This window comes from Schistocerca serialis, chromosome 6 (genome assembly GCF_023864345.2).
Source record: "Schistocerca serialis cubense isolate TAMUIC-IGC-003099 chromosome 6, iqSchSeri2.2, whole genome shotgun sequence".
Taxonomy (NCBI): domain Eukaryota; kingdom Metazoa; phylum Arthropoda; class Insecta; order Orthoptera; family Acrididae; genus Schistocerca; species Schistocerca serialis.
In genome coordinates this window covers 713,367,130-713,389,280 of record NC_064643.1, presented here as the reverse complement: position 1 = coordinate 713,389,280, position 22,151 = coordinate 713,367,130, and the positions used below count along the sequence as shown (strand labels likewise).

Below are 22,151 nucleotides of genomic sequence, written 5' to 3'. Positions count from 1 at the left end.
ATAGAACGCGTGCAAAAAATCTGTCATCGTCCCGTAATTTCTCTTGTGCCCAGTGGCAGAACGGTACACGACGTTCAGAGTCGTCGCCAAGCAATTCCTGTTGCATAGAAATATGGTACGTGTGCAATCGATGTTGATGTAGCATTCTCAACACCGACGTTTTTGAGATTCCCGATTCTCGCGCAATTTGTCTGCTACTGACGTGCGGATTAGCCGCGATAGCAGCTAAAACACCTACTTGGGCATCATAATTTGTTGCAGGTCGTGGTTGACGTTTAAGATGTGGCTGAACACTTCCTGTTTCCTTAAATAACGTAACTATCCGGCGAACGGTCCGGACGCTTGGATGATGTCGTCCAGGATACCGAGCAGCATACATAGCACACGCCCGTTGGGCATTTTGATCACAATAGCCATACATCAACACGATATCGACCTTTTCCGCAATTGGTAAACGGTCCATTTTACCACGGGTAATGTATCACGAAGCAGATACCGTCCACACTGGCGGAATGTTACGTGATATCACGTAGTTATACGTTTGTGACTATTACAGCGCCATCTATCACAAAGCGAAAAAAGTGGTCAAACTAAAACATTCACATTTCTTTATGTACTACACGAATATGTAATAAGATTGGGGGTTCCTATTTAAAAAAAACGTAGTTGATATCCGTTTGACCTATGGCAGCGCCGTCTAGCGGGCCAACCATATCGCCATCTGGTTTCCCCCTCAAGCTAGACGAGTTTCGTTCTTTGTAGTTTTTTCATTTGATGCTTATTTCGTGAGATATTGGCCCGGTCACGATCAGTGGACCACCCTGTATAAGACAACAAGTGCCTGAAGCATTTGTTAGATTGATTACTGCTGCTACACTGGCAGGTTGTCAAGATTTAAGTAACTTTGAACGTGGTGTTATAGTCGGCGCACGAGCGATGGGACACGGCATCTCCGAGGTAAGCGATAAAGTGCGGATTTCCCCGTTCGACCATTTCACAAGTGTACCATGAATATCTGTAATCCGCTAAAACATCAGATCTCTGACATCACTGCGGCCGAAAAAGAGCCTGCAAGAACAGGACCAACGACGAATGAAGAGAATCGCTCAGCGTGGCAGAAGTGCAACCCTTTCGCAAATTGCTGTGGATTTCAGTGCTGGTAATCAACAGCGTGCGAACCTATTCAACGGAACATCATCGATGTTGGCTTTCGGAGCCGAAGGCCCACTTGTATAGCCTTGATGGCTGCAGTGACTGCACGACAGAAAGCTTTACGCCTCGACTGGGCCCGTAAACACTGGCCTTGGACTGTTGATGACTCGAAACATGTTGCCTGGTCGGACGAGTCTCGTTTCAAATTGTATCGAGCGGATCGACGTGTACGGGTATGGAGACAACCTCATGAGTCCATGGACCCTGCATGTCAGCAGGAGGCTTTTCAAGCTGGTGGAGGATCTATAATGGTGTGGAGCGTGTGCAGTTGGAGTGATATGGAACCCCTGATGGACACGACTCTGACAGGTGACACGTACGTAATCACTCTGTCTGATGACCTGCATCCATTCATGTGCATTGTGCATTCCGACGGACTGCGGCAATTCCAGCAGGGAAATGCAACATCCCACACGTCTATAAGTGCTACAGAGTGTCTCCAGGAACACTCTTCTAAGTTTAAACACTTCCGCTGGCCACCAAACTCCCCAGACATGAGCATTATGGAACGTATCAGGGATGCCTTGCGACGTGCTGTTCAGATCTCCACCACTCGTACTCTTACGGATTTTTGAAGAGCCCTACAGGATTCATGGCGTCAGTTCCCTCCGGCACTACTTCAGAGCGCGGCCGCTACGGTCGCAGGTTCGAATCCTGCCTCGGGCATGGATGTTTGTGATGTCCTTAGGTTAGTTAGGTTTAGGTAGTTCTAAGTTCTAGGGGACTGATGACCTCAGAAGTTAAGTCCCATAGTGCTCAGAGCCATTTTTGAACTACTTCAGACATTAGTTGAGTCCATGCCCTGTGGTGTCGAGGCACTTCTGCGTGCTCGCGGCGGCCTACGCGATAATAGGCTGGTGTACCAGCTTCTTTGCCTCTTCAATCTACCGAGTGATCAAAAAGTCAGTATAAATTTGAAAACTGAATAAATGACGGAATAATGTAGATAGAGAGGTACAAATTGACACACATGCTTGGAATGACATGGGGGTTTATTAGAACCAAAAAATACAAAAGTTCAAAAAATGTCCGACAGATGGCGCTTCACCTGATCAGAATACCAATAATTAGCATAACAGAGTAAGCCAAAGCAAAGATGATGTTCTTTACAGGAAATGCTCAATATGTCCACCATCATTCCTCAACAATAGCTATAGTCGAGGAATATTGTTGTGAACAGCACTGTAAAGCATATCTGGAGTTATGGTGAGGCATTGGCGTCGGATGTTGTCTTTCAGCATCCCTAGAGATGTCGGTCGATCACAATACACTTGCGACTGCAGGTAACCCCAAAGCCAATAATCGCACGTACTGAGGCCTGGGGACCTGGGAGGCCAAGCATGACGATTGTCATGCGCAGTGACGTTTTGCTGTCCAGCGCCATCTGTCAGACATTTTATGAACTTGGTTTTTTTTTGGTTCTAATAAAACCCCATGTCATTCCAAGCATGTGTGTCAATTTTTACGTCTCTGACTACATTATTCCGTGATTTATACTGTTTTCAAATTTATACTGACTTTTTGATCACGCAGTATATTGCCGGAGAGTTGAGACGTTTTACTTGAAAGTCAGTTGCCCGGTGTCGTCGGATAAATACGATATTGCAAAGGCGGTGTTATTCCGGATTACTATGTAGTTCCTTGGGACGCGCATGCGTGGGCTTCTCCAGACCCAGTTGCTATTCTCAAAGGTGTAAGCCAGTGCCTCGTCTGAACAAGTTCAGGTTTTCGTAAAGCCAGCATGCAGCCCCTTATTCGTCGTTCACAGAAGTGCTTAACGACAATGTGACCGTGTGGTAAAATGATAACACGTAGCTCTGTTCAGCTGCATTACTGTGCTTGCTGTATTTGCTGTAGTTTCTACGGAAATAAATGGGTCGGTGCCTTGAAGCCCTGGACGGGCCAGCGGCAGGAGGCGTCGACGTCTTGCTCGTCGGTGGTGAGGATGAAGTCGAGCCCGGCCATGGCGCCCGCGGCGCTGGTGCGCCTGGGGTACACCGCCTCGTCGTCGCCGGCCTCGTCGCTGCCCTCGTCGGTGACGTATCCGTCGTCCACCGACCAGCGGCTGACGGCGCGGCTGCGGGACCTGCGGGCGCTCGAGTTCCTGTACCTGCAGCACACATGCACAAAGTGCGGCTGCTCACCAGGCACTTCTTAATCCCACAGCTGCATTTATTGTTACTGTTAATTACTATTATTGATTACCACAAAGAAAACGATTTAATGACAAACACCACTTTAAGGGGATACGGAAAGTTAAAATACGCCCACTATAGGGAACATTTTCTCACAAACTGCTGGAGACAGAGAGATAAGATTTTTACTGTATATGCATCGATATGTTATAACAATATTGTAACAACAGTTTGTTGACATGTCGAATAATCGGGTCTACTGAAGGATGTTTGCGTCGCTCTGGCACAATATTTCGGCCACGTAACTCGTTGCCTTTTTCAGGTGCTACTTGAACTGCCGACGCAGGACGGGACTCTGACAGCCGCCACGACCGCAGATGATGGACGAACCGAGCGCGTACGACCGTCGGAGCACCAGGGAAGTGCCAACACCTCAGGAGCAGCGCCAGGCGGCCGCGGACCACGAACGGAGCGCCCGACACGAGACGGGTCTCAGGCAGCTGCCACAACTGCAGATGATGAACGAGGCGGGCGTGAACGTGCGTGGGAACACCAGGGAAGTGCCAACACCTCAGGAGCAGCGCCAAGCGGGCGCGGACCACGAACAGAACGCCAAACGCGGTTCCGGCCCCAGACAGTTGTCACGACCACAGATGGTGGGCGAGCCGGGCGCGGAAGTCTGCGGGAGCACCAGGGAAGTGCCATCACCTCAGGAGCAGTGCCAAGCGCGCGCGGACCATGAACGGAACGCCAAACGCGGTTCCAGCCCCAGACAGCTGTCACGACTACAGATGGTGGACGAGCCGGGTGCGGACGTCTGTGGGAGCACCAGGGAAGTGCCATCACCTCAGGAGCAGTGCCAAGCGCGCGCGGACCATGAACGGAACGCCAAACGCGGTTCCAGCCCCAGACAGCTGTCACGACTACAGATGGTGGACGAGCCGGGTGCGGACGTCTGTGGGAGCACCAGGGAAGTGCCATCACCTCAGGAGCAGTGCCAAGCGCGCGCGGACCATGAATGGAACGCCAAACGCGGGTCCGGCCCCAGACAGCTGTCACGACCACGTATGGTGGACGAGCCGGGCGCGGACGTCCGTGGGAGCACCAGGGAAGTGCCATCACCTCAGGAACAGTGCCAAGCGGGCGCGGACCACGAACAGAACGCCAAACGCGGTTCCGGCCCCAGACAGCTGTAACGACCACAGATGGTGGGCGAGCCGGGCGCGGACGTCCGTGGGAGCACCAGGGAAGTGCCATCACCTCAGGAGCAGTGCCAAGCGCGCGCGGACCATGAACGGAACGCCAAACGCGGGTCCGGCCCCAGACAGCTGTCACGACCACAGTTGGTGGTCGAGCCGTGGCGCGGATGTCCGTGAGAGCACCAGGGAAGTGCCATCACCTCAGGAGCAGTGCCAAGCGCGCGCGGACCACGAACAGAACGCCAAACGCGGTTCCGGCCCCAGACAGCTGTAACGACCACAGATGGTGGGCGAGCCGGGCGCGGACGTCCGTGGGAGCACCAGGGAAGTGCCATCACCTCAGGAGCAGTGCCAAGCGCGCGCGGACCATGAACGGAACGCCAAACGCGGTTCCGGCCCCAGACAGCTGTCACGACCACAGATGGTGGACGAGCCGGGCGCGGACGTCCGTGGGAGCACCAGGGAAGTGCCATCACCTCAGGAGCAGTGCCGAGCGGGCGCGGACCATGAACGGAACGCCAAACGCGGATCCGGCCACAGACAGCTGTCACGACCACAGATGGTGAACGAGCCGGGCGCGGACGTCCGTGGGAGCACCAGAGAAGGGCCAAAACCTCAGGAGCAGCACCAGGCGGGTGCGGACCGCAAACGGAATGCCCGACACAGGACAGGCCTCAGACAGCTGCCACAGATGGCGACCAAGTCGGACGCGGACGTCCGAGGGGGCACCGGGGAAGAGACAACACATTACAAGCAGCGCCAGTCGGGCGTGGATGGCAGAGAGAGCACCCAGCGCCCTCTGGGCATAAATCCTCCAATATGGCAGTCTCAGGTAGCACCTGAAAAAGGCAACGATTTACGTGGCCGAAATATTGTGCCAGAGTGACACAAACATCCGGCAGTAGACCTGATTATTCGACATGTCATGAACTCGCCTGGAAAGGCTGAAGAGTTACAACAGTTTGTTGTAAAAATGTTTTGTTACAGAGGTATTTTACATTTATTTTTAAGTAAATTTTTCCATCATTTTTACAAGATTATCACCCCTAAGTCTTTTTTAAAGCAAGTAATTAAAAAATCATTGTTTCAGTGTGTAAAAGAAAACCATGTGACTAAGTCATAAAAATTTCAGACTTATAGGTTCACCAGTTCCTGAGATAATGTTCCTAGGAGAAGTAAAAAACAAACTAACAGGAAACAGAGAAAAAAGATTAAAATATTTCTGATCCATAGTTAATACCCCCTTCCCAGTCTTCATAATCATCTTCAAGTCTTCTTTTGGCCCCCCTCTTCACCTGTCATGCTTTTTTCACTAATATCTTCATTATATTGTCAAGAAGCCTTACTCTGTGCTGATCTAAAGTCAAAATACCACGTACTGTGTGGGAACCAACACGCAAACCCAACTATTGAAGGACCTGGCATTTAGTTATATTCCCAAGATCGAAGGTTGCCGTAGCATCATACACACCAAAATAGCTTTCCTCATTTCTTCAAGATTGCCTGTATTTTGTCTGATTGCAAGGCCATAGCAATTCTGAATGTGGTCTATTATGGAATCAGTCAATCTTCCTTTGCTATGCAAGGTTTTCCCATGATCTAGTTTTCTGATTTTAACCTTCTCAGCCTGGTACCTATTCTCTTCTGCACATGTCCGATACATTCAAGTTTGCTTATATTTACACTGTTCCCATATGGTTTGCTTTCCAAAACTTCTTTGAGTGCTTAAGAGTCACCATCTCCCAGATACTTGACATAGCGAACATTATACCACTCTGAAGAGCGATGAGAATTTTTTTTCACCCCAGCCGCCTCCATGACACCGCTACTAAGTGACAAAAAGCAGATTTCAGAGTACCTGTTGGCTCAACACAAAGGTTTTGTCTCAAGTACAGATAGTGTTGAGGATCAGTGGACAAAGTTCAAAACCGTCGTACATAATGCGTTAGATGAGTATGTGCCAAGCAAGATCGTAAGAGATGGAAAAGAGCCACCGTGGTACAACAACCGAGTTAGAAAACTGCTGCGGAAGCAAAGGGAACTTCACAGCAAACATAAACATAGCCAAAGCCTTGCAGACAAACAAAAATTACGCGAAGCGAAATGTTGTGTGAGGAGGGCTATGCGAGAGGCGTTCAATGAATTCGAAAGTAAAGTTCTATGTACTGACTTGGCAGAAAATCCTAAGAAATTTTGGTCTTATGTCAAAGCGGTAGGTGGATCAAAACAAAATGTCCAGACACTCTGTGACCAAAATGGTACTGAAACAGAGGATGACAGACTAAAGGCCGAAATACTAAATGTCTTTTTCCAAAGTTGTTTCACAGAGGAAGATTGCACTGTAGTTCCTTCTCTAGATTGTCGCACAGATGACAAAATGGTAGATATCGAAATAGACGACAGAGTGATAGAGAAACAATTAAAATCGCTCAAAAGAGGAAAGGCCTCTGGACCTGATGGGATACCAGTTCAATTTTACACAGAGTACGCGAAGGAACTTGCCCCCCTTCTTGCAGCGGTGTACCGTAGGTCTCTAGAAGAGCGTACCGTTCCAAAGGATTGGAAAAGGGCACAGGTCATCCCCATTTTCAAGAAGGGACGTCGAGCAGATGTGCAGAACTATAGACCTATATCTCTAACGTCGATCAGTTGTAGAATTTTGGAACACGTATTGTGTTCGAGTATAATGACTTTTCTGGAGACTAGAAATCTACTCTGTAGGAATCAGCATGGGTTTCGAAAAAGACGGTCATGTGAAACCCAGCTCGCGCTATTCGTCCACGAGACTCAGAGGGCCATAGACACGGGTTCACAGGTAGATGCCGTGTTTCTTGACTTCCGCAAGGCGTTCGATACAGTTCCCCACAGTCGTTTAATGAACAAAGTAAGAGCATATGGACTATCAGACCAATTGTGTGATTGGATTGAGGAGTTCCTAGATATCAGGACGCAGCATATCATTCTCAATGGAGAGAAGTCTTCCGAAGTAAGAGTGATTTCAGGTGTGCCGCAGGGGAGTGTCATAGGACCGTTGCTATTCACAATATACATAAATGACCTTGTGGATGACATCGGAAGTTCACTGAGGCTTTTTGCAGATGATGCTGTGGTGTATCGAGAGGTTGTAACAATGGAAAATTGTACTGAAATGCAGGAGGATCTGCAGCGAATTGACGCATGGTGCAGGGAATGGCAATTGAATCTCAATGTAGAATACACAGAAAGATAGATCCCTTATCATTTAGCTACAAAATAGCAGGTCAGCAACTGGAAGCAGTTAATACCATAAATTATCTGGGAGTACGCATTAGGAGTGATTTAAAATGGAATGATCATATAATGTTGATCGTCGGTAAAGCAGATGCCAGACTGAGATTCATTGGAAGAATCCTAAGGAAATGCAATCCGAAAACAAAGGAAGTAGGTTACAGTACGCTTGTTCGCCCACTGCTTGAATACTGCTCAGCAGTGTGGGATCCGTACCAGATAGGGTTGATAGAAGATATAGAGAAGATCCAACGGAGAGCAGCGCGCTTCGTTACAGGATCATTTAGTAATCGCGAAAGCGTTACGGAGATGATAGATAAACTCCAGTGGAAGACTTTGCAAGAGAGGCGCTCAGTAGCTCGGTACGGGCTTTTGTCAAAGTTTCGAGAACATACCTTCACCGAAGAGTCAAGCAGTATATTGCTCCCTCCTACGTATATCTCGCGAAGAGACCATGAGGATAAAATCAGAGAGATTAGAGCCCACACAGAGGCATACCGACAATCCTTTTTTCCACGAACAATACGAGACTGGAATAGAAGGGAGAACCGATAGAGGTACTCAAGGTACCCTCCGCCACACACCGTCAGGTGGCTTGCGGAGTATGGATGTAGATGTAGATGTACTACCATAATAACTAGCAACACAGACATCACTATTTTCATTTTTCAGCCTGTCTATGCATCTACAGTATTTAGACATTGTTGCGACATCAATAACCTTGCCACTGTCAACACTAGTTGCTGTTACAACACAATTGTTGGAGTTGTGACCCCTTTCTTGGCACGTGCCATCAAAAACTACTGTGAGGTCACGACTGCCATCATTTTCTTTCACTGCTTCTTCCACAGCTACCTGCATTGACTTCCGTGCTACATCTTCAACTGCAGATCCTAGTACATAGTTGTAAGCATCAAACTTTGAAGGTACACTTGGAAGATTTGGAACATCACATTGCATATCACCATCTGCTTTGGCCTTACCAATTGCTCGCAATCCATAACCTAACGTAGTATTTACACTGTAAAGTTCAGTTTTCTTGTATCTATTATTTACAGAAACAGAAATTGGAAACTTACTGCTATACTTACGAACGCTGCATGTTAAATTAAACTGGGCAGCCAGGTCAACAAGCGATTCTACTCTCAGTGAAATGTTTTCTTGACAATTTTTGCAGCACACACTGTTTTCAAGAGCTTCGCACAATATACTCGTATCAATGAGTCCAAAAACTTCTTTCCCTTTATCAAGTAAATTATATTTCTTTTGCAAATCTCTTACTTTTTTATTTGAAGCTCTGTTTTCATTTGGAGTAAGTTCGTTCGGCAAATCAGTTGTAAGTGGACTCACATTTTCCAACAGTGATGATGAAGAACTGCTTTGCTAATGAATCATGATTTCTTTTCTTTTGCCAGTTCACACGCTTTTTAAACACTTTTGCTCTAGCTCTAGGCACTTTCACTGCAAAAAATGAAGCACTAAATACTAAATAACTCGACAACAACAACTTTCGTATAGCACACTGTTTACAAACAATCCTGTCACAAAGTCAAATCGTAACTAAAGAAAAACTCAACGAAGCTATTAAAGTATCGAGCGACAATTGGCATTGATCATATACACTACTCTATGCTTGCACACCTACCTATAGAAGCGAAAAACTTTCTCTTGAACATTTTTAATCAGTACTGGATGAAGACAGACCTCATATCAACATGGAAGACGCAAGTAATAATTCCAATTCTCAAAAGTGGTAAAGATCCAAATGTCGGAACTAATTATAGACCTATTGCCTTGTCGTCGTGTGTTGCAAAAACACTGGAACGAATGGTAAAAAGGAGACTAGAATGATGGCTTGAAAAAAGTAATTTGTTACCTCGGAGTCAATACGGCTTCAGAAAAGGCAAAGGGAGCATGAATAACCTGTTTTTGCTTAATATGGATATCACGTCAGCCTTTCAAACGAAAGAGACAGTAGTGGCAGCTTTTCTTGACGTTAAGGGTGCATATGATCACGTACAAATACCGATACTCTTGGACAAGCTGGGAGGATTAGGAATTCCTTCAAGGATGATCTACGGTAACAGTACCCTGATTACTCAAAGAAGGATCTACGTCCGTTTCAAAGGTACCATGATCGGACCTTTTTACGTCTCCCAGGGCTCGCAGCAAGGTGCAATTTTAAGTCCTCTCCTGTATACTCTATATACGCACGACCTAGAACGCATACTTACTCCCCCCACAAAAATCCTGCAGTATGCTGATGATATGTGTGTTTATTCTACTGCTGCTTCATATCTTCAGGCCAAAACTTCATATCTTCAGGCCAAAACGACATTAACCACAACCATCGCACACATCGATGAGTGGCTATCTATCAATGGGCTGGAGATCTCGGCTGAGAAATCAGCAGTCGTTCTCTTCTCCAAGTCGACGACAGCTCGCACTGAAGATCACATTACCTGTGGCAAGTACATCTTCCAAATAAAATCTCACGTTCGATTTCTGGGGATGATTTTTGACTCTCGGTTAAGCTGGGCGCCCCACATCCGATCCACCGTTACCAAGCGTGAAGAAGGTTTAAATGTAATCAGATCACTCACTCGTGTCTGGTGGGGAGCGCACCAGAGTGTTTTACTCACCATGTACCGAGGGATAATTCGATCTCGATTAGACTATGGCTGTCAATTCTACCACACTGCGTCAAAGATTCAGCTCTCCAAATTAGATACTCTTCAATATAGAGCCATTCGCACCTGTCTTGGAGCCATGCGATCGACGCCCACCAACGCCCTTTTAATAGAAGCAGGGGAGATGCCCTTGAGCATTAGGCGCCAAATGTTATCGGACAAATTCCACATTCAAGGCATGGCCATTATGGACAATTCCGTCTATCAAAGTAGAGATTGCATTTATCGACTGTGGACTGCATCCCACAGAAGGAATAAAGTGCCAACCGTTTGTGCCAGCTTTGACACTTGGTCACCTGTCATACATTCTATACGACGTTCAGCGCATCTACCTGTTTTTGAATATGATCTTCAAACGCTCTGCTCCCAGATCCCAGTCCATTATTTAAGTACGACCTGGCTGGACAGTTCTAATGTCAACGTTGGCTTCAATCGTCTCGCTCAAGCACAATGGCCGGGTTTTCTCTGTGTATATACCGATGGCTCCAAAATTCCGCAAGAAGAGTGTACAGGATGCGCTTTTTTCTGCCCTCAGATCCAGATCGGCTAAACCTTCAAACTTCCTACGAGCACTTCTATTTTTACGGCGGAGACAGTGGCAGTTTTGGAAGCACTTAAGTTTGTCTCTAGCACTTACTTCCCCAATATATTGATAGTATCTGACTCGCAAAGCGTTCTTAAAAATATTCAGTACAGTCGATGGAACAAAACAACCAACAGTTATATCTTGGATGTGATATCTGAATATATTCGCAGCACACGCACGGGCCGGACGATCCATTTGTTGTGGGTACCTTCCCACTCTGGTATTCTCTATAATGATGAAGTTGATGCATTAGCCAAACAAGCGGTAACCTTAGGCACCGTCCTGCACCTTCCTTATACAGACTACTTACGTGAAGTCAAGGATCACGCAAGACAACAATGGCAGGAAATGTGGAACGTTTCTCAACAGACAAAAGGCGGTTATTACGCAGTGCTACAACCTCGGATTCCTTCACAGCCGTGGTTCATGAGGACACATCTGGACCGATCCACGATTTCTACCATCAGAAGACTCCGCTTCATGCCTCTTTCCCACAACATCTACATCGGATCAACGTTTACAGTTCACCAACATGTGAGTGTGATCCTGATTCGGAAGCTCATGTCAACCACAACTTATTTATATGCCCCAAATTTGACCGTGAACGGTTGGTCTTTCTGAAGACATTGCTGAGTATGGGCTACCATCTTCCTCAATCAGCTTCTTCTCTTTTGTGTACTAAAGACGTTCGTCTATATAAAGTGATAGTTAACTTCATCAAGGGTGCTGGTCACAATCTGTAGGTTTTAATGGTGTACGTAAATTATAAATATGTCTTGCTGATGAAGATATTTCAGAATTGGTGTGAACTGTAAGCCAAGGCACTTTTAATTATTTTTCAGTTCAATTCAATTCAATTTTTAAAACATTATGTACAAACCTTTAACAGTTAAGCTTTTTATTCTTGTAAATATGCATTTCTGTATGAGTTTATTCAATTATGTGTACATTGTCACTATGTGTTGCCGATGGCTAAATTGAGTACACACTCAAAGGCCAAATAAAAAAAAAAATAAAAAAACTTGAGGAAACCAGAGGGAAACATTTTCGGACAAATAGTGTAGAAAGAGTCGCTGGAAAGCGGGATATTTGAATTCATGTCACATAAGTGTACTGCCAAGAAGTTTATGGTCAGCCATGAGAGACGTGTATAACTAAAGCGCAATACCCGCTCTCACAAATATATAAAAATAAAATAGTTATAATTGTAGTAGAGCTATGTATGATACGTCTTTTTAAATAGGAAACTTGGCGGAAAAAATACGTCAATAAAACGAAAATCGATTTTTTAACCCAAAATCCGATTCCGTATCCCCTTAAAGATGCAAACACAATACGTACATAATTTACGAATTTACAGACATATTGTTTATATAATATACAGAGGATAGGCAAAATAATGTGAACAGTGGAAGTAATGGGATGGTTGTGTTTGATGGTCAACAAGGCAGGTAAGGCACGTGTCGCTCTGCACTGAGGATGTTCATTACGGAATAGGCATCAGTGCAGGTTGTTTACGACTAGCGCACATTTTGTGTTTGCATTCAGAGGCCGAGGTCGACGTGCAATAAAAGACCTAACAGAGTCCCAAAGAGGGCAGATTGTGGGGGTCCGATTACCTGGAGCATCAGTAACCAAGACAGCCAACTTATTGAATGTTTCAAAAGCAACTATTTCAACAGTCATGACAGCCTACACAAAACATGGAGAGACATCATCGTGTAAACGTAATAGTGGGCGCAAATCAAAACTAGATTGTAACCTCCCCCTCACTTATCGACCTTAATGACAGTGAAAAATTAAACCGCGTGTACCAAATGGAAATTTGGGAAAAAGCAATCGTCACCGAAGTTAATCTGTCGTTAAAGAGGGAGGAATGGGTTACATGTAAATGAAAGGAAAAATGCAAATGAAACTGGTGGAAATTAATTTTGAGAAAAGGGTGAAATTAATAAAGAAAGTAAATGTGCGGTCGTCACGTTAACAATTAATTGGCGTTAATTAGATATTTGAGATTTGGGGAAAATTACGGTCGCCAGTCCTATGGGCAACTACTACAATAACTGAAAAAGAAAGGTTATTGCACATATAATTAGCACTAAAAGCGTGGCAACTGAAGGTTGACACGTGTTGTGTGAAAACCGAAAGTTTTTCAGAAGTAATAAATTTCGCCACACTCTGACTTAATTTGGCAAAAGAATTAATAAAACCAGAAAATTGAAAGTTAATTTAGTGACTAAAATTAATAGTGAGATTTGTTTCTGAAGCACTACGAAATTCAGTAAAATAAGGTTAGTCTTGGGCTACCTCAACAATCATTTCAAAAGCAACTTGACTCTACGCAATTTAGAAATAAGAGATCTAACTTTGAACTTGAATTAAATGATTCTGGACAATTAGCAATAGTAACATTTAGTACGTACCAAGCCGAGCTGCAGTCACAGGTAAGCTAAAATATGGTAACAAAACTCTCACTCTTAATTTCTGCTTGCGTGATCTAAATATTGTAGCCAGCTATGAATACTTTAACTGAACTTTGAAATTAAAGCAGTGAAATCGAATGATATTACTTTAATACTGGCGTTTGAATTTCAACGACACTCGGGTTCATTCTGGAAAAGGAAGGGACCCTGCTTGGTAGTGCAATTGGGACAGTGAGCAACAAAGGTTCATGCTACGTTGCTGTATTTTAGTGATGCAAATGAAACAGTTTGAAAAGCTGAGGCCTGCCATACAGTTCTAAAACTTTACGTGCTTCCAGTCTTCCTCGTTGGTTGATTGAAGGTTTGAAGCCGTCGATCGAGGAGGTGGCGACAGTCACTCATTGTCGGCCGTCGCTATTGCAGAAGCAGGATGTTGGCGCGCCTTCTTCTCGACACGGTCACCAGGCGAAACGGGCTCTTGATGTGCGCCAGCTAATGCTTCCCGTCCGCGACACCGTGTCAGAAACTATCATAGCAAGTCGAGCGCAATTACATGCTGCCAAACCCCGGAAGCGCGGCAACTCGCGGGAGCGTCACTTAACACACCTGCTCCACTGCCCTACCCCAGCCAGACTCAGCTCTGCCCGCGCTCCACGCGGCCGAGTTCACACTGCCAAAGATCCTAAACACTTTGGTTCTCCACACGACCTATCGATGTAATCGTTCGATACCATAGTTTTCCCTAGGTAAGACGCAACGAAAAATACAAATAATATTTACAAAGCAAACTAATTATACATCGACATAAATGCATAAATATACATATATACAAATTGTAAAACAATTACAATATATAAAGGCACCGAAATGTCGTATCTTCAGGTAACAAAATAAGGAAAAAATTTATAGTACAATAGATGGAAATAGGAGGATATGCATTTCCGGCGTTAGAAGAAGACAGACGTTGTCGTACGCTAACACGAATTGTCTCAAAGCAACAGGAAACTACGGAGACTAAAGTGACCGCAGGGCTCAATAGCCACCATCGAGACCCCGTATCTATCGACACTGTGTACCGAGATCTCCATAAAGCGAATATTCATGGTCGAGCTGCTATAGCGAAACCATTAGCGACGACATCCAAAGCAAAAAAGCGTAAAACATTGTGTCAGAAGCATGATTCCTGGGCGGCTGATCAGTGGAAACACGTCATAGGGCCCTACGAGTCAACGTTCTCGTTATTTCAAACATCTGTCCGGGTTTACGTCTGGAGAACACAAAAAGAAGCCTACAATTCTGATTGATTGATTCCAACGGTTAAGCATGGAGGTGGAAGTGTGATGGTGTGGGCAGCCATGTCATGGTATTTTGCCAGTCTGATCATTACTGTCAAAGCCCGTGTTACAGCCAACGATTATGTGAACATTTTAGATGAGCAGGTGCACCCCATGATACAAATGTTGTTCCCCAAGAACGATGCCATATTTCAGGACGATAATGCACCCACTCACACAGCCAGGACAGTACAATGGTGGTATCAGGACATGCAACTAAACTGCAGCGTCTTCCCTGGCCAGCACAGTCCCTGGACTTCAACATTATCGAATCCCTGTGGCGGTACAGGAGCGCAGATTCTGGAGCAGATTTGCGCCTCCCTCGTAACTACATGGGTTAGAACAGAGCGGGATAACATTCCACTGGAGAGTATACAATCATTAGATGCCAGTATTCCAAGAAGAATCGCAGCAGATTGTAGTCCAGCCCCTCGTTAATAAATCAATCCCACTTAAGTACAGGCGTTCACATTGTTTTACCTATCCCCTGTATCACGTCTGCTGTAATGTACAAGAAGTACGAAGGGTTTCCACGGTAGTAATTTTGAGTGGACCCTTTCACAATGTGTCTGAGACTCTACCTTGGAAATCAAAGGTGAATTCTGCAATGGTAATCTTTCGACATCTGTATAGTGGTGACGTTATTCATGACAGTGCCACTGAAGCTGAGTTATTAAACAAGGTTTCGAGAAATTGCTTAACAAAAGAAGACGAAATAAATACCCCTGAATTCGAATCAAGAGCAGCTGCAAAGGTGAGTAACCTAGAAGTAGATACACCCGGTGTACCAAAGCAGCTTAAAACTCTTAATAAAAGCAGTACCAGTCAGGTTCATTTCAGAATATGATGATACAGTAGCTCCGTACTTAGCGATCACATAAAACTTGCGGGTTTTCAAAAAAAGAAAATGGGGTTCGCCGATGACATTGCAATTCTGTCAGAGACAGCAAAGGACTTGGAGGAGCAGTTGAACGGAACGGACAGTGTCTTGAAAGGAGGATATAAGATGAACATCAACAAAAGCAAAACGAGGATGATGGAATGTAGTCGAGTTAACTCGGGTGATGCTGAGGGAATTAGATTAGGAAATGAGACACTTAAAGTAGTAAAGGAGTTTTGCTATTTGGGGAGCAAAATAACTGATGATGGTTAAAGTAGAGAGGATATAAAATGTAGACTGGCAATGGCAAGGAAAGTATTTCTGAAGAAGAGAAATTTGTTAACATAGAGTATAGATTTAAGTGTCAGGAAGTCGTTTCTGAAAGTATTTGTATGGAATTTAGCCATGTATGGAAGTGAAACATGGACGATAAATAGTTTGGACAAGAAGAGAGTAGAAGCTTTCGAAATGTGGTGCTACAGAAGAATGCTGAAGATTAGATGGGTAGATCTCATAACTAATGAGGAGGTATTGAACAGAATTGGGGAGAAGAGGAGTTTGTGGCACAACTTGACAAGAAGAAGGGATCGGTTGGTAGGACATGTTCTGAGGCATCAAGGGTTCACCAATTTAATATTGGAGGACAGCGTGGAGGGTAAAAATCGTAGAAGGAGACCAAGAGATGAGTACACTAAGCAGATTCAGAAGGATGTAGGTCACTGTAGTTACTCAGAGATGAAGAAGCTTGCACAGGATAGAGTAGCATGGAGAGCTGCATCAAACCAGTCTCAGGACTGAAGACCACAACAACAACAACATGTTGGTGGTGTGATGTGGTGGCCTTCAACTACGCACCCACTGACTCAGAATTGAAATTTGGCTGGTTTCGTTGTCTAGGGGCTGGGATACGAAGTTGCCGCATTACAAGCCAAATACTGCTGAGTCTACAGTACACAATATGAATATACACACGAATCGATTGGTCGAAGGTTCCTGTCACTCGGAAATTGCGAATTTTGTACGTAATGTAGACGTTTATAAATGAAAGATTTCAATTGAATAAAATCTGCAGGTACTATCTTAACGACTTTAAATGATGAGGACGATAGTAGAAGTACTTTTGAGAATGCGGTACATTTCTGCAAAACACTTATTGGTGTCGATGGTCCAGCAATTAAATAAAATATAAGTTGAATAACAGGGAAACAATAGATTCCCACTGCACGTAATTAGCTATGAAGCACAGCATAGCTCGTGAGATATTCACTTCTAAACACACACTACATCTTCACTGCAGAGGCCACGGAAATCTTACAAGTGCACAAGTCGGCACTTCAAAGTATTTCTATCTGCTGTGACCATGCGCAAACCGCCCCACACTCTCCAAGTCTCTCCCGCCGCCACTGTGCGTCCGTCGCGCCGTCGCGTCCAGCACTTCCTGTGTCCTGTGCGACCGTACCTCGCGCCGAACTCTTCAGAACTACCTGGTGTCCTCTCTGGAAACGATGCTCCTCCACAACCTCCATACGTCTCTCTTGGTAACGTGTGCTGTGATTGGCTAGAGTGCTCCCTCCATGTCTCCAAGCCGATGTACACTCACAATCATACGAAATACTGGATTCACATTTAAATAACTAGAAATTAAAGAAATATTCCTACAGATGGACCATAAACACGCTCTAACACACATTATTAAATACATAAACAAATTAAGTAAACATATATTAAAGGAACAGAACACAAGGTAGGCCAGTAGTCTAATGTCTCTGTGCTTTCTAAAACACAGTTAATATTTAACCAATTTCTTCATGAATAATAGCCGGCCGCGGTGGCCGTGCGGTTCTGGCGCTGCAGTCCGGAACCGCGGGACTGCTACGGTCGCAGGTTCGAATCCTGCCTCGGGCATGGGTGTGTGTGTGTTGTCCTTAGGTTAGTTAGGTTTAAGTAGTTCTAAGTTCTAGGGGACTTATGACCTAAGATGTTGAGTCCCATAGTGCTCAGAGCCATTTGAACCATTTTGAACCATGAATAATATATATCGGACATAAACAAAGACATAGATGAATAAATATATCTATAAGCATGCTGCTACCGTTTTCTCGTGTAACTGTGGAGTAATAACGGCCTGACGCGATCGATAGTAATCGGTCACTTTCCCCTCGAATAACTCATGTACTATTCAAGTTACATGCCTGTAATTTATACCAACCTAGGTTTACACTAATAGCTTTCTAAAGACACGTCGATCGACGAAATCGGGTGAAGCGTTTAGATTTTGGAAATTCGTTCCTGTCTGTTACTTGTATAATTTACTGTCAGATACTAAACGTTAAACTAATAAAGGTATTGAATATCTGATTACACCATCATAATCATTGTGCAAATAATAGTAATGTACATGTTTCTTTTTGAGGTATCATGATTCATCTGGCTACTACTAATTTCTATGCAAACTGTGAAATGTCTGCCATTAAGGTATCACAAAGCCCGCCATCTTTGGCACTCCCAGTGTGTCTCCTTCATCAGCACAGCGTCACATTGGAATTCCCAGCCACGTGGCTGGACTGCCATTGTGCGGCATCACGCAGTTGCTAATGTTCGGCACCACATGGCTGGTGCCGGGCCGTGACCCGCCGCGAGTCCCCAGCTAGGCCACGCCAACTCTGAACTTAGAAGATTTTCAGGGTTCGACAACTCGCCTGTTACCTCACAAACTGCTCGCTCGTAGAAAGACCCGAACCTAAAGACTGGAAGCTTGCACAAGTCACACCAATAACCAACAGGGGAAATTGGAGTACTCTATTGAATTACAGACCCAAGTTACTAACGTTGATTAGCACTGGTGTTTAAGAACATACATTGTGCTCGAGCATTATGAATTACCTCGACGAAAACTATTTGTTGACAAATAGACAACATGGATTCAGAAAATATCTTTCTTGTGAAACACAACTAACTCTCTGAATGCCATCGACAGGAGATGTCAAATTGATTCCACATTTTTAGATTTCCTGAAGGCTTTTGACACTGTTACTCACAAGCAACTTCTAATCAAATTACGTGCTTATTGGGTCGTCGTCTCAGTTGTGCGACTGGATCTATGATTTCCTGTCAGAAAGGTCACTGTTCATAGTAACAGACACAATGACTTCGAATAAAGCAGAAGCAATTTCTGGCGTTCCCTAAGGATGTTTTATACGCCCTCTATTGTTCCTGATCTATATAAACGATTTAGGAGATAATCTGAGCAATCCTCTTAGACTGTTTGCAAATGTTGCTGTCATTTACCGTAATGTAAAGACATTAGGTGATCAAAACGAATTGGCTCTGAGCACTATGGGACTTAACATCTATGGTCATCAGTCCCCTAGAACTTAGAAATACTTAAACCTAACTAACCTAAGGACATCACACAACACCCAGTCATCACGAGGCAGAGAAAATCCCTGACCCCGCCGGGAATCGAACAAAACGAATTGCAAAATGATTTAGACAAGATATCAATTGATGTAAATAGTGGCCATCTAAATAATGAAAAGTGCGAACTCATCCACATAAACACTAAAAAGAATCCGCTAAATTTCAGCTACATGATATTTCTCACAGATCTCAAGGCTGCAAACTCAACTAAACATTTAGGGCCTACAATTACGAATAACTTAAATGGGGAAGATCACATAGATAATGCCACGGATATGGTATAGCAATTGGGGTGGCAGCATTAAAACAAATGCGTTTTTCGTTGCAGCAGGACTTTCTCATGAAATTTCTGTCACCAACTTTCTCATCAGAGTGTGAAAATATTTTGTTGGGCCTACACTGCGAGAAATGATCTCCATAGTAAAATAAGATAAATCAGAGCTCGCATGGAAAGATTTAAGTGTTCGTTTTTCTCGAGCGCTATTAGAGAATGTAACGGTAGAGAGAAACTATTTGTTGACAAATAGACAGCATGGATTCAGAAAATATCTTTCTTGTGAAACACAACTAACTCTCTGAATGCTATCGACAGGAGATGTCAAATTGATTCCACATTTTTAGATTTCCTGAACGCTTTTGGCACTGTTCCTCACAAGCAACTTCTAATCAAATTACGTGTTTATTGGGGTGTCGTCTCAGTTGTGCGACTGGATCCATGATTTCCTGTCAGAAAGGTCACTGTTCATAGTAACAGACAGAATGATTTCGAATATAGCAGAAGCAATTTCTGGCGTTCCCTAAGGATGCTTTATAGGCCCTCTATTGTTCCTGATCAATATAAACGATTTAGGAGATAATCTGAGCAATCCTCTTAGACTGTTTGCAAATGATGCCGTCATTTACCGTAATGTAAAGACATCAGGTGATCAAAACGAATTGCAGAATGATTTAGACAAGATATCAATTGGTGTAAATAGTGGCCATCTAAATAATGAAAAGTGCGAACTCATCCACATAAACACTAAAAAGAATCCGCTAAATTTCAGCTACATGATATTTCTCACAGATCTCAAGGCTGCAAACTCAACTAATAACTTAAGGGCTACAATCACGAATAACTTAAATGGGGAAGATCACATAGATAATGCCACGGATATGATATAGCAATTGGGGTGGCAGCATTAAAACAAACGCGTTTTTCGTTGCGGCAGGACCTTCTCATGAAATTTCTGTCACCAACTTTCTCATCAGAGTGTGAAAATATTTTGTTGGGCCTACACTGCGAGAAATGATCTCCATAGTAAAATAAGATAAATCAGAGCTCGCATGGAAAAATGTAAGTGTTCGTTTTTCTCGAGCGCTATTAGAGAATGGAATGGTAGAGAGATAATTCAAGGGCGGTTCGATGAACCCTTTACTTATCTGTGAATTGCAGAGTAATTTTGTAAATGTATAGTAGGTCACAGAACTGCTGTTGTTGGCCCAGATGATGTTAAATCTTCTCCGCAGCAGATCAGGTTTCCAAGGCTTGATGTCGGCTTGGAGAAAGCTCTGGAACTCTGATGCACCTCATTATACCGATCTTGCCTCCAAACGTCGTGCAGATTTAAGTTCTGGTTCGCCAGGTTGTTAGCTGTTCTGAGTGGGAGATGTCTGTAGCGGAGTCTGTTGATTGGGACAGTAGGTATGTTCTCATGAATTGCCAGATGCTTGTTGTTGCTTGTTTTCTTATATTTCTGGAAGCCAGCTTCTGAGAGTAAGTTGTCAATGAAAGTGCTTGATCCACACAGCTAAGGTTTGGTTGGAATCTCACCTATTCGGCACAAATCTTTCTAAGTATCTCGATACGTATTGCATAACATAGCTGTCTCTCAAGTAATTTGTAAATTATACTCAGAAGACCGATAGGGCGATAACTTCGAGGTTTTCAAATGCCGATATTCTCTGTTTCGTAAACCATGGAATGAATCCTGCTTCAGAATATTAGAAAAATTTGGGTTAGAAATGTTTTTAGCATGTTTATCACAGTACAAGAAGAATTCAGGTTGTATGTCATCAAAATGTGGAGGTTTATCTGATTTAATGCAAAGCTGTAGAAATGTCTTCAGGAGTGAATGAGAAAAAATACGGGCTATAGTGTGAATATTCTGTCATCGTGGTTCTCAGTTCTCGCTCCACTTGTTTTGCGTGACGTCGGGAAATACACTCCTGGAAATTGAAATAAGAACACCGTGAATTCGTTGTCCCAGGAAGGGGAAACTTTATTGACACATTCCTGGGGTCAGATACATCACATGATCACACTGACAGAACCACAGGCACATAGACACAGGCAACAGAGCATGCACAATGTCGGCACTAGTACAGTGTATATCCACCTTTCGCAGCAATGCAGGCTGCTATTCTCCCATGGAGACGATCGTAGAGATGCTGGATGTAGTCCTGTGGAACGGCTTGCCATGCCATTTCCACCTGGCGCCTCAGTTGGACCAGCGTTCGTGCTGGACGTGCAGACCGCGTGAGACGACGCTTCATCCAGTCCCAAACATGCTCAATGGGCGACAGATCCGGAGATCTTGCTGGCCAGGGTAGTTGACTTACACCTTCTAGAGCACGTTGGGTGGCACGGGATACATGCGGACGTGCATTGTCCTGTTGGAACAGCAAGTTCCCTTGCCGGTCTAGAAATGGTAGAACGATGGGTTCGATGACGGTTTGGATGTACCGTGCACTATTCAGTGTCCCCTCGACGATCACCAGTGGTGTACGGCCAGTGTAGGAGATCGCTCCCCACACCATGATGCCGGGTGTTGGCCCTGTGTGCCTCGGTCGTATGCAGTCCTGATTGTGGCGCTCACCTGCACGGCGCCAAACACGCATACGACCATTATTGGCACCAAGGCAGAAGCGACTCTCATCGCTGAAGACGACACGTCTCCATTCGTCCCTCCATTCACGCCTGTCGCGACACCACTGGAGGCGGGCTGCACGATGTTGGGGCGTGA

General features: G+C 44.6%; 1 protein-coding gene across 1 annotated transcript in view; it reads right to left on the bottom strand.

Annotated features, from left to right (window-relative positions):
- LOC126485043 (pickpocket protein 28-like) overlaps positions 1 to 22,151 on the bottom strand; it is a 118,551-nt gene that overhangs the window by 16,483 nt on the left and 79,917 nt on the right. Inside the window, exon 6 of the mRNA XM_050108645.1 lies at positions 3,097 to 3,322. Coding sequence (XP_049964602.1) covers positions 3,097 to 3,322 — 226 coding nt within the window. The remainder of the gene's footprint in view (positions 1 to 3,096; positions 3,323 to 22,151) is intronic.